This window comes from Sapajus apella, unplaced genomic scaffold, assembly GCF_009761245.1.
Source record: "Sapajus apella isolate SASKATOON/1434 unplaced genomic scaffold, GSC_monkey_1.0 scaffold14, whole genome shotgun sequence".
Classification (NCBI taxonomy): Eukaryota; Metazoa; Chordata; class Mammalia; order Primates; family Cebidae; genus Sapajus; species Sapajus apella.
The window spans coordinates 7509132-7520817 of NW_022436954.1; the positions used below are offsets into that span (position 1 = coordinate 7509132).

Here is an 11686-nt window from a genome sequence, read left to right on the forward strand (position 1 = left end):
CCCAGCTCCCGGGCCCCCAGCTCGCCCTGCTTCCCAGGGCGGGGGCTCCCCGCGCGCCTCACCCGCACAGGAGGAGCTGCAGCTCTTCGTTCCCAGGGCGGGGCAGCCTCCCGGGCTCCCGCCGCCGCCGGGCGCAGACGGCTCGGCTCCGGAGGACGAGGAGGAGATGGAAGGGGATTGAGTGGCCGCCGACGGCTCCGCCATGGCTACGCGAGCGAGGGCGGGAGAAGGGTGAAGAGAGACACGGGGCGGAAGAAGGGGAGGGGAAATAAAATACTCCGGCAACTGGCTTGTCCAAGTCCCTTCACTCTGCCTGCTCCGGGGACAGTCTCCGACAGACTGACTGACTGACTCAGCCGAGCACAGCAAGAGAGCGGGAGCGCGAGCGCGCACGCGCACAAAGGCCCCCGAGTGGGTGCCAAAGCGCGCAGTGGTGCAGGGCGCAGGCGCAGGAACCGTTTCTCCGCGCTTCTGCCGGGAAGGAGGGGCAAAGCCGGTCTCACGCGGCGCCTCGCACGCGGCGCCTCGCGCGCGGCGGGGTGAGGAGCGTCCTTTGGGACCAGACTCAAGGGGCGTGACCAAGCCCCAAGCCGCGCCCACGACTGCGGCCGAATCGAGGAGCAGCGGGGTAGTATTACAGCCTACCTCTTTATGTGAATGTTTTAGGGTCGGTAGATTATGCATTTTAACGATAGAAATTTCCTTGTGCTTCCATTAGCTGGAAACTCCCTTTCCCATACATTCCAGAGCCTATGTCTTTTGTTTGGTGCATTCCCACCTGTGACTCCAATAAAAAGTGAAAACCAGAGTGTAGAGTAGGCCCACTCTGCAAGATGCTTTGTGAATCTCTGTGGCTATGTCGTAATATCTCCTCACCGAGAGGCAGAGATGGCACGGCCCCGCGTTTGGTAGGTGGAGAAAGATGCTATACAGAATGAAAAACGATTACTCATTCCAATCACATTGCAATGCAGTCGCAGAACCTGCTTCGTATTCTTATCTCGTTACTGTTGCCAGAGAAGGGTCCACCTTATGTCTTAAGGTTTTCTTTTCCTCCGAATAGACTGTCAGATAGAGACGACATATTTTAGAGGAAAAAAAAAAAAAAAAGCTGAGCTGATGAAGAAGAGCCAGGAGATAAGAACATCTTGGCTATAATTATGGGGGATGATCAAATTAGATATTAAAAATTCAGAATAAGAACGTAGTCAGTGGCAGTGGCCCGTAGTCTCAGCTATGGCTGAGAAGGAACGATCCCTTGAGCCCAGGAGTTGGAGTCCAGCCTGCAACACAGCGAGAATCTTCCTGCCTTAAAAAAAATAAAAATAAAAGTAAAAAATAAAAAAATCCATGCCCAGAACTGGTTGTAAAAAAAAAAGAAAAAAAAATTTCAGAATAAGGCACAAAATACACATAACCGAATTTTATTCATAGACCAAAAGAGGTCCTTAGTAGAACACGTATTTAAAACCAGATTTCTGGGCTATATTGGCTTTTGTTCATTTTTTGCTTTTCCTGGGCTGGCTTGTCAAATTCAAAGCCTTCTCCCCACATCTGGTCAAAATATTTGAAAAGTGCATAGTTGTTTTTTTAAAGGAGGACTGTATCCTGAAAAATAATAAAAATCAAGGCTGTCGACTGTTACTGGTAAAGCAGCAATCGATGACCCAAAGTGCAATTGCATCATCAGCAGATCCTGTAAAGATGCAACCTCATGAAGGGGGAGGTGGTCAGCCAGGCTGCCACGGAGGAGAAAGGCGATCTGATCAGTGGAAATCTTCTAGAACAAGCGGTGTACTACATCTGCCCTTGAGTTTTTAAGGTCAAGTAAAGCCCCAGGGGGTGGGAGGATGACTCCTGGCCTTTGCAATGCTCTGAAAAAGGCATAGAAAAATATTTCCCAAAATAACTTTCTGGCTAATATCTTACCCGGGCACTTACAGCATCAGCTGATAATGCAGTAAACTGTCTCTTAGATGGCAAAGGGAAATAATAGCAGATCTGATAAGCCAGTTATCTACCCGTTCTGATACATGCATACATTTTTTAAAAATTTACATTATTGGGGAAGCTGTTTTCTTCTGTCCTTCTTTCTTGCCTATTAAACTCTCCGCTCCTTAAAACAAAACAAAACAAAACAAAACTACATTATTAGGTGCTGGATAAGGAAATAAATGATGCTGGTACCTAACTCTGACAGCACTTGCTACAATCTAGAGACTCCAGCTAGAAGGAAGTCCATTTTTCTAACAACTAGAAGCAGATAAGTTAAAAAGCAAGACATGCCTGTGGTCTTACTCGTCTTTTCAGACCCTTTGGAGTCTTTTTTTTTTTTTTTTTTTTTACATAAGAAGCCCTTATGTTTAGTCTAATTCCTAAAGGTATATTTCCTTTCTGCTTTCTCTTGCTTGCTGTATCAGGCTACTTCCCTGAGACTGATTCTTGCTTGAGCTATTTGCTTATTTGTATATATGATTTGTTCTATGAATGTGTATTTTTGTTTTTTTTTTCTTTTTCTTCTCAGAGCCAGTGTGTGTGTTGGCTCTTTGTGTGCCGGGATTTTTTTTTTTTGAGACAGAGTCTCATTCTGTCGCCCAGTCTGGAGTTCAGTGGTGCAATCTCAGCTCACTTCAACCTCTGCCTCCCGGTTTCAAGCAATTCTTCTGCCTCAGCCTCCCAAGCAGCTGAGACTACAGGCATACACCACCCTGCCTGGCTAGTTTTTGTATTTTTAGTAGATGTGGGGTTTCACCATATTGGCCAGGCTGGTCTCGAACTCCTGACCTCGTGATCTGCCTGCCTTGGCCTCCCAAAGTGTTGGGATTGCAGGGGTGAGGCACCACACCCCACCCAAGATGGGATTTTTAAAGTGCTCACTGGATGGCATGGTGGCTTATTCCTCTAATCCCTGCAATTTGAGAGGCCAAAACGGGAGGATCACTTGAGCCCAGAAGTTCAAGATGAACCTGGACAATATAGCAAGACATCATCTTGAAAAATAAAATAAAATAAAGTGCTCACTGGAGTATGGTCATTTCTCAGAAGTTCCCTTGAACACCTGAGGAACTCTTCCAGGTCTTTTTTATTTTTTATTTATTTATTTATTTATTTTATTTTATTTTTTGAGACAGAGTCTCGCTCTGTTGCCCAGGCTGGAGTGCAATGGTGCAATCTGGGCTCACTGCAACCTTCCCCTCCTGGATTCAAGCAATTCTCTGCCTCAGCCTCTGGAGTAGCTGAGATTACAGGCACCCACCACCATGCCCCACTAATTTTTGTATTTTTAATAGAGATGGGGTTTCACCATCTTGGCCAGGCTGGTCTTGAACTCCTGACCTCATGATCCACCTGCCTCAGCCTTCCAAAGTGCTGAGATTACAGGCATGAGCCACCCCACCTGGCCTAGGTCTCTTTTTATTTATTTATTTAATTTATTTTTTTGAGATAGAGTTTTGCTCTGTCGCCAGGCTGGAGTGCTGTGGCTCGATCTTGGCTCACTGCAACTTCTGCCTCCTGGATTCAAGTGATTCCCCTGCCTCAGCCTCCTGAGTAGCTGGGATTACTGGCGCATGCCACCATGCCTGGCTAACTTTTTGTATTTTAGTAGAGATGGGGTTTCACCATGTTGGCCAGGTTGGTCTCGATCTCCTGACTTTGTGATCTGCCCACCTCAGCCTCCCAAAGTGCTGGGATTAGAGGCGTGAGTCACTGTTCCTGGCCTGGACTGCTATTTTATACAGATAATTTCTTTTTTTTTTGAGATAGATTTGCTCTTGTCGCCCATACTGGAGTGCAATGGCACAATCTCAGCTCACACAACTTCTGCCTCCTGGGTTCAAGGAATTCTCCTGCATCAGCCTCCCCAGTAGCTAGGATTACAGTTGCATGCCACCACACCCAGCTAATTTTTGTATTTTTAATGAAGACGGAGTTTCACCATGTTGGCCAGGCTGATCTCGAACTCCTGACCTCAGGTGATTGGCCCTTCTCCCAAAGTGCTGGGATTAAAGGCCTGAACCACTGTGCCCGGCCTATACAGATAATTTCCCAGTTTAGCTTCTAGGCCATCTCATTGCCCTGTTTTCTTGACTTTTAGAAAAAATTACTAAAAATGCAAAAAAATTAGCTGGGCGTGGTGGCACACACCTGTAATCCCATCTGCCTGGGAGGCTGAGGCAGGAGACTCTCGCTTCAACCTGGGAGGTGGAGGCCACTGCACTCCAGCCTGCGCAACAGTGAAACTCCATCTCAAAAAAAAAAAATTAGTATATAGTCGCAGATCATTCATATATATGCACACAAATATTCAGAAATACATATGCTGTAAAGTTTTATCACTAACTTCCTCCACTCCTCTATACACATATAGGTAGCTACTATTGGGATTTTTCTTGTGGCAAACATAAGCAAAGGTGAATACAGCAAATCTGTATCCTCATCCCCACCACCTTTTGTTTTGTTTTGTTTTTTGTTTTGAGATGGAGTCACTCTGTCACCTAGGCTAAAGTGCAGTGGTGGCATGATCTCGGCTCACTGCAACCTCTGCCTCGAGGGTTCAAGCCATCCTCCTGCCTCAGCCTCCAAAGTCGCTGGGATTACAAGCATGTATTGCCATGCCTGGTTAATTTTGTATTTTTAGTAGAGAAAGTGTTTCACTATGTTGGCCAGGCTGGTCTTGAACTTGTGACTACAAGTGATCCGCTGGACTCAGACTAACAAAGTGCAGGGATTACAGGCATGAACCACTGAGCTCCCCGACCCTTTTTTTTTTGAGGTAGGGTTTTGCTCTGTTGCTTAGGCTGCAATGCAGTGGTACAATTATGGCTCATTGCATCCTCTAACTCCTGGGCTCAAGCAATCCTCCCACCTCAGCCTCCCAAGTAGCTGGGACCACAGGCACCCCACTATACCTTGCTTATTTTTGGTAGAGATGAGATCTCCCTATGTTGCCCAGACTGTTTTTTTTTTCTTTTCGAGATGGAATTTTGCTCTTGTTGCCCAGGCTGGATGCAATGGCTCAATCTCAGCTCACTGCAACCACTGCCTGCTGGGTTCCAACAATTCTGTGTCAGCCTCCCGAGTAACTGGGATTACAGGTGCCTGGCACCATGCCTGGCTAATTTTTTGTATTTTAGCAAAGATGGGGTTTCATCATATTGGCCAGGCTTGGTCTCAAACCCCTGATATGAGGCAATCAACCTGCCTTGGGCTCCCAAAGTGCTGGGATTACAGGTGTGAGCGACCGCACTTGGCTCCCACACTAGTCTTGGACTCCTGGGCTCAAACGATCCTTCTGGTTAGACAGTTGTGCTGTTGGCTGAAATACCATTAATGAAGTAGCTGACAAAGTCTTAAGCTTTTACTGTGTTACCATGTTGAGGACCTAATATTCAACTTTATAACACCATATCAAGTGAAGTTGGCTATTTTTTTTTTTTTTTTGAGATGGAGTCTCGAACTGTCACCCAGGCTGTAGCACAGTGGCATGATCTATGCTCACTGCAATCTTCGCCTCCTGGGTTCAAGCAATTCTCCTGCCTCAGCCTCCCGGGTAGCTGGGACTACAGGCGTGCGCTGCCATGCCCAGCTAATTTTTTTGTATGTTGGCCCAGATGGTCTTGATCTACTGACCTTGTGATCCACCAGCCTCAGCACAGTAATGCCTGTGCTGGGATTACAGATGTGAGCCACCTCGCCCTGCCCCCCCCTTTTTTAAATGAAGATGCCAAATCATTGCCTCATTTAAGGCACAAGCAAAATAAGGTATGGAACTGTAAATGATGCCCAGGGATGTGGTATTCCAACCTGTCCCTTCCGCGTTGCGTAAATACTGATCCTGCACATAGATGGTAGAAGGCTGAACTGTGCCCCAGAACAGTCACAGTGAATGATATGTCCTCAGCCGTTTACACCACAAGACTGTGAGTCTCTGGAGGATAGGAATGTGTCTTATGCAGCATCACGACCTATCATGGTATGTGGCACATAACAAATGCCCTATTTTTGGAAAGCTTTGGAACCTGAGTCATGGTGGATGTCATTGCAGAAAACAATTTTGCTATTTTTGTGTTTCATAAACCACTTGAGTATCTTGAATGTTTATGACTTTGTTTTGCTTTTCCAGAATGATATGCCGATTACTAATTTTGATCACTAACCACGCAGTTACCATTCCCAAACACAGCTCACTTAGTCTAGAACAACTCTGTGGCTCTTTAAATCATTTTGCAGAAGATGAAATGGGTTCAGAGAGGTTAAGTAACTCACTCGAGGTTGCATAGCTAGTGAACATCAGAGCCAAAACTCAGAGCCAGGTAAGTCTGACCGCAAAGCCGATGATCTTAACCACTCAAATATGTCTACATGTCACCTACTTCTGGAAAACCTCAAGGAAAGCTCAACCTCTGATCACAGCACATGACTCAATTCAGAGTAAGATGGCTGAAGGCAGGCTGTACTCAGTATCGTCAATATTTGGCATTTTCAATGTCCACTGTTTTGATGATCCTGGATATTTGAGAAGGAAATAACAACAACAAAACGTGTTTCTCATTTACAGGGGTTGCTTTCTAAGCTGTGACTCATCCTTAAGTCCACCTATAATTTGTACTCTGTTCTTCCAAATGCCAAAAGCTTCTAAAAGGTATGGGGAAGGCTGATGTGCTAACATTGGCCTTTCTCTGAGCATGTCACATGTCCTGGATTTCTGTCATATCCTGTAGGTCCTGCCTTCTGCACATCCAGTGTGAAACTCCAGTAACCACTTGCCCTGAAATTCACTTCTAGTCTCTTGCTGGCCGAAGTTGGCCTAGATCTAACTTATAGTACCTCTAAAGCATGGAAGAGAGTATTCAACAATGTTGAGAGTTTGGGGAGAATGAGAAGTGGCAGGAGAAAGGAAATCTAACAGGACCTCTTTAGGTAGAATCATCTTCACCTATTCACCTTTGGCCAAATCACTCTGCAAATAGAAAGTAGCTCAGTGGGCTTGACAGGGTCTAGAGGTAGCAGGAAGGAGGTAGATTAGAATGATGAAGGCAGAGGCAGAAATAAGAAAATGGACTTTGTTGAATGTATGAGGCAATGGCGATGTTAAGAGGTGGTGGTTGGGGCTGGGGTTGGGGGTAGATGCTTTAGCTTCCAGTAAGCTCCACCAGCAACTTTTCTCCGGGACAACCACTTCCACTTCCACCAAACTCAGAAACCAATATTATTCAGCTGTGGCAAATTGCATGTTCCCAATCACATGTGAAGTATGAATACAAGCATTTTCAGAGCATCTTCTTTTGTATTGATCTACCGACACCGTTTAAGGAAAAGCATGCTTGGAACAGCAGCTTCAAAACAAGCTCCTGTAACCTGTTTACGAAAGATGGTGCTGGCTTAGGCTGGACAAAGTCGGTGGAAGAGGTCTCACTGGACTTTTATTATTTATTTATTTATTTATTTTTTGAGATGGAGTCTTGCTATGTTTTCAGGTTAGAGTGCAGTGGCTTGATCTCGGCTCACTGCAACCTCCGCCTCCCGGGTTCAAGTAATTTTCCTGCCTCAGTCTCCTGAGTAGCTGGGATTACAGACATATGCCGCTATGCCCCGCTAGTTTTTTATATTTTATTTTATTTTTAAAGATGGGGTTTCACCATGATGGCCAGGCTGGTCTTGAACGCTTGACCTCAGGTGATCCATCCACCTTGGTCTCCCAAAGTGCTAGGATTACAGGTGTGAGCCACCGCGCCCGGCAAGTTTTTTTGTATTTTAGTAAAGATGGGGTTTCATCATATTGGCCAGGATGGTCTCAATTTCCTGACCTTGTGGTTCACCCGCCTCAGCTCCCAAAGTGGTGGGATTACAGGCGTGAGCCACTGCTCCAGGCCTCTTTGTTTTTCTTAGTTACTTGGGAGACAGTTTCTTTCTGCAGCCCAGGCTGAGATGCAGTGGCGCGATCTTGGCTCACAGCAACTTACGCCTCCTGAGTTCATGCAATTCTTGAGTCTCGTCCCTTAGCCTCCCTAGTAGCTGGGATTACACGCGTGCGCCACCATGCCCAGATAATTTTTGTATAATTTGTAGAGACGGGATTTCATCATGTTGCCCAGGCTGGTCTTGAATACCGGAGCCCAAACAATCTTCCTGCGTCGGCCTCCCAAAGTGCTGGGATTACAGGCGTGAGCCACCGCGCCTGGCCTGGATTTCTTACATTAGCGATTAGAGTGGTGATGGTGCACATCAGCCCTGGCCAGGGATAGGAATATAGGGAAATGATAATAAAGGTGGTAATGAAGTCACGGCCACCTGCCCTTATGAAGTCAAAATCATTAAAGACCCTGTGACGTTCATGCCATTCAGGATTGAGGCCTCCCTTCTGCTGCCCATCTGTGCTCCCAGGCCTACTTAAACACCAAAGCCGTCTCCCAAGCGTAGGTCTCGAGGTTAAAGCCTCGGCCCGTGGCCTGGTCTGCATGCCAGGCGTCGGCCGGGGCTCGCGGGAGGACCCGGGCCAGCCCGCCCCTTCCCGCATGGCCTGCTGGGAGTTGTAGTTCAGTCGTCGGAGAACCGCGCCAAGTCCCTCCCCAGATGGGTGCGCAGTATGGGGACCGCTGGTCGGGACCCAGTGAGCGCGGGACTACAATTCCCAACGGATCGTAGCACCCTGCGCCCCGCCAGCAGGTAGTCGGTGGTTCGCTCCGTGCTCCCGCGGGCGCGCACACGCGGCGGGCGGTGGCGGGATTCCGCCGCGTGCGCTTTCCCGCCTTGCCTCGCGTCGCCTTGCCCAGTGCTAGCCACGCCTCGGGCTGGCCGTTGGGCGTCGCCTATCGTCCTGTGCTCGCTTCGTCGCGGCTCCGCGCGCCCCACCTTCTCGCTAGTTTCTTCTAGAGCCCAGGCTCCGCCCGTTTCCCGCTTCCAGGGCCCGGTTTGCTCCCGCCCCCACCCGTCCCTCTCCTCTGCGCCCCTACTGCTTCTGCTTTGAAGGCGGAGGCTCCATGTTGTCCCCTCAGCGAGTGGCAGCAGCTGCCTCGAGAGGAGCAGGTGAGGCGCCCGATTCTCCCCGGATCGCTCCGCGGCCACCCCCGCCGCCCTCCCTGCTGTAGCTCCGAGGAGATCCACCGCCCGCGCCACCGCCTTTCGTCGTCCCGGGGCTGGGACCTCGCGTCCCTCGCCGGGGTCCCTCGGTCTCCGAATTTGTGATCGGGGGCTCCTCTTCGGGTCCGGCTGGTCCAGCGAGGACGGCGCCTTCCTTAGCCTTTGGCCGGGGGTGGCCGCCGTTAGGGCTAGGGCCCGGGCGCTGCCGGGGGCTCCCCAGCGCCGCCTCCTCCGGGCTGCTGGCGCCCCCGCGCCTGCCCTGGGCGGCGTCGGGAGCTGCGGCCCCGCCGAGCCCCTCCCTGGGCAGAGCCGGGCGCCCCAGGGCGCTGCCCCTCCGTGCCCGGGCACTCGGTGCGTTCTCGGGCCGGGATATCGGGGCCCGGATGGAGCGGGAAGGTGGATGCTGGTTTGTTCGGCCTTTCTGGAAGTGCTGGAAGGCTGCGAAGTGTCTTGGAAGTTTTATTTTTATCCTAACGACCTTGAGGCACTGACCACAAGTATTAGGAAAGTTGGTTTTCAACCCACACTTAACGTTATAAAGAATTGGCCTAAATTGGTTTTTAGTAAGTTCTTTTAGTAAGTACTTTTGGCACAGTACGTTGTTTTTTTTGCTTTCCTGAAGACACGAACGAGTAAAAGTATTAAGTAAAATCAAATAAGGAGTCACTGTGTATTCATGGATCTGATTTAGTCTGTCATTTAACTTAGCTTTATTCTAGTGTAATCTGTGTGCTGTTGAAGTGACCGTTTTTCACTTGCGAAATCGAAAGGCAGAAAGAACAGTAAAGAATTTTTAAACGAGTCTCGGCTCTCAAATTCAAATCCGAGGCAATGGAACGTTTTGTGAAAGTCTTAGAATAACAGACCAAAAATGTACAATTTCACATGTTGGCTTACTTTTGGAGATTTAAGAAGCATAACCTACTGAGTACGAATCCCTGTCAGGAACTCAGCGTTGCAACATAGGTAATGAAATTCAAATTAGTGCTTTTTTTTTTTTAATTCCCACCGAGATTAGGTTGTACTGGAGAAATTCCTGTTGCCGCTTTAACATCTGTAAACACTTGGTTGAGAAAGATTTCAATATTGCAGTCGTCCAACACATTATTTTATTATTATTTTTTGAAACAGTTTCACTCTTGTCATCCGGGCTGGAGTGCAATGGCGCTATCGCGGCTTACTGCAACCTCCTCCTCCTGGCTTTAAGCAGTTCTGCCTCAGCCTCCAGCGTAGCTGAGATTCCAGGCGTCCGCCACCACGGCCGGCTAATTTTTGTATTTTTGGTAGAGACAGGATTTCACAATGTTGGCCAGGCTGGTCTTGAACTCGTGAGCTCAGGTAATCCACCTGCCTCCGCCTTCCAAAGTGCTGGGATTACTGGCATGAGCCACTGTGCCCTGTCCATTATTTTATTACATAGTTCACTACCTCATTGTAATAGGTTTCATGAAATAGGTGAAATAACAATGGATAGATGTGATGATGTGTACTAGCTTAATTTTCTTTTCTTTTTTGAGGTGGAATTTTGCTCTTTTTGCCCAGGCTGAAGTGCAATGGCGTGATCTTGGCTCACTGCAACCTCCACCTCCTGGGTTCAGGTGATTCTCCTGCCTCAGCCTCTGGAGTAGCTGAGATGACAGGCGCTACCCACCACGTGGTTAATTTTTGTATTTTTAGTAAGGATAGGGTTTCACCCTTTGGCCAGGCTGGTCTCGAATTCTTGACTTCAAGTGATCAGCCCTCCTCGTCCTCCCTAAGTGCTGGGATTACAGGCCTGAGCCACTGCTTTTGGCCTTAGATCAGCTTTTGAAAAATTGGTTTTTGACAGTGCAACATATGCATGCTTTTTTGGGGCAGCAATCAGAAGAAAGGATATACTCAAACTAGTTTATTGAAAATGAGGCTGGGCACGATGGCTTATGCCTCTAATCCCTGCACTTTGAGAGGCCAAGTCAGGCAGATCAGCTGAGGTTGGGAGTTTGAGGCCAGCCTAACCAATATGGTGAAACCCAGCCTCTACTAAGAACCCAAAAATTAACCGGGTTGTGGTGCGTGCGCTTGTAATCCCAGCTACTCAGGAGGCTGAGGCACTAGAATTGCTTGAATGTGGGAGGTGGAGGTTGCAGTGAACTGGGGTTTCACAACTGCACTCCAGCCTGGGTAACAGAGGGAGACCCTGCATTAAAAAAAAGAAAAAAAAAAAAAAAGTGAAGTAACAGATAATTGTATCAGCAAGAAATAGAAAGTTCTGTCAACCTTCCTGCTTCCCCAAAGGTAGTCATTATTAACAGCTTGGTCACATATTCATTTAAGATTCCCATGAAATACCTGAGGGAATCCTAGATGTGTGTGAACTTGTTTGAGAACTGGTTTAGAATTTATCCGTAATGACTGGCATGCCTGGTAAACGTTTTTTATGGCCTTTTGTCTCATATTGAGAAAGGGTTCAGGTAACACAAGTACATTTTAAGGTTTGTCTGAATTTTAAAACATTTTCCTAAGTTATCTTTGAAATTCTGGGAACTTACTGTCTAAAAAATATCAAGGGGAAAAAGTGAGAGGAAAGCTTGTATTTAAAAGAAAAAAGCCTGGGCAACAGCAAGAC

General features: G+C 47.8%; 2 protein-coding genes across 5 annotated transcripts in view; one reads left to right on the forward strand and one right to left on the reverse strand.

Moving 5' to 3' along the window:
• The window catches only part of RTN3 (reticulon 3), a 78674-nt gene extending 77975 nt beyond the window's left edge, over positions 1-699 (reverse strand). For all 4 annotated transcript variants that reach the window (XM_032283043.1, XM_032283042.1, XM_032283041.1 and 1 more), the window contains exon 1: positions 63-699. In XM_032283043.1, coding sequence (XP_032138934.1) covers positions 63-684 — 622 coding nt within the window. In that variant the 5' untranslated portion in view covers positions 685-699. The remainder of the gene's footprint in view (positions 1-62) is intronic.
• A 7442-nt stretch (positions 700-8141) lies between these two features.
• Positions 8142-11686, forward strand: part of ATL3 (atlastin GTPase 3) — a 51440-nt gene continuing 47895 nt past the window's right edge. The window contains exon 1 of the mRNA XM_032283045.1: positions 8142-9027. Coding sequence (XP_032138936.1) covers positions 8982-9027 — 46 coding nt within the window. The 5' untranslated portion in view covers positions 8142-8981. The remainder of the gene's footprint in view (positions 9028-11686) is intronic.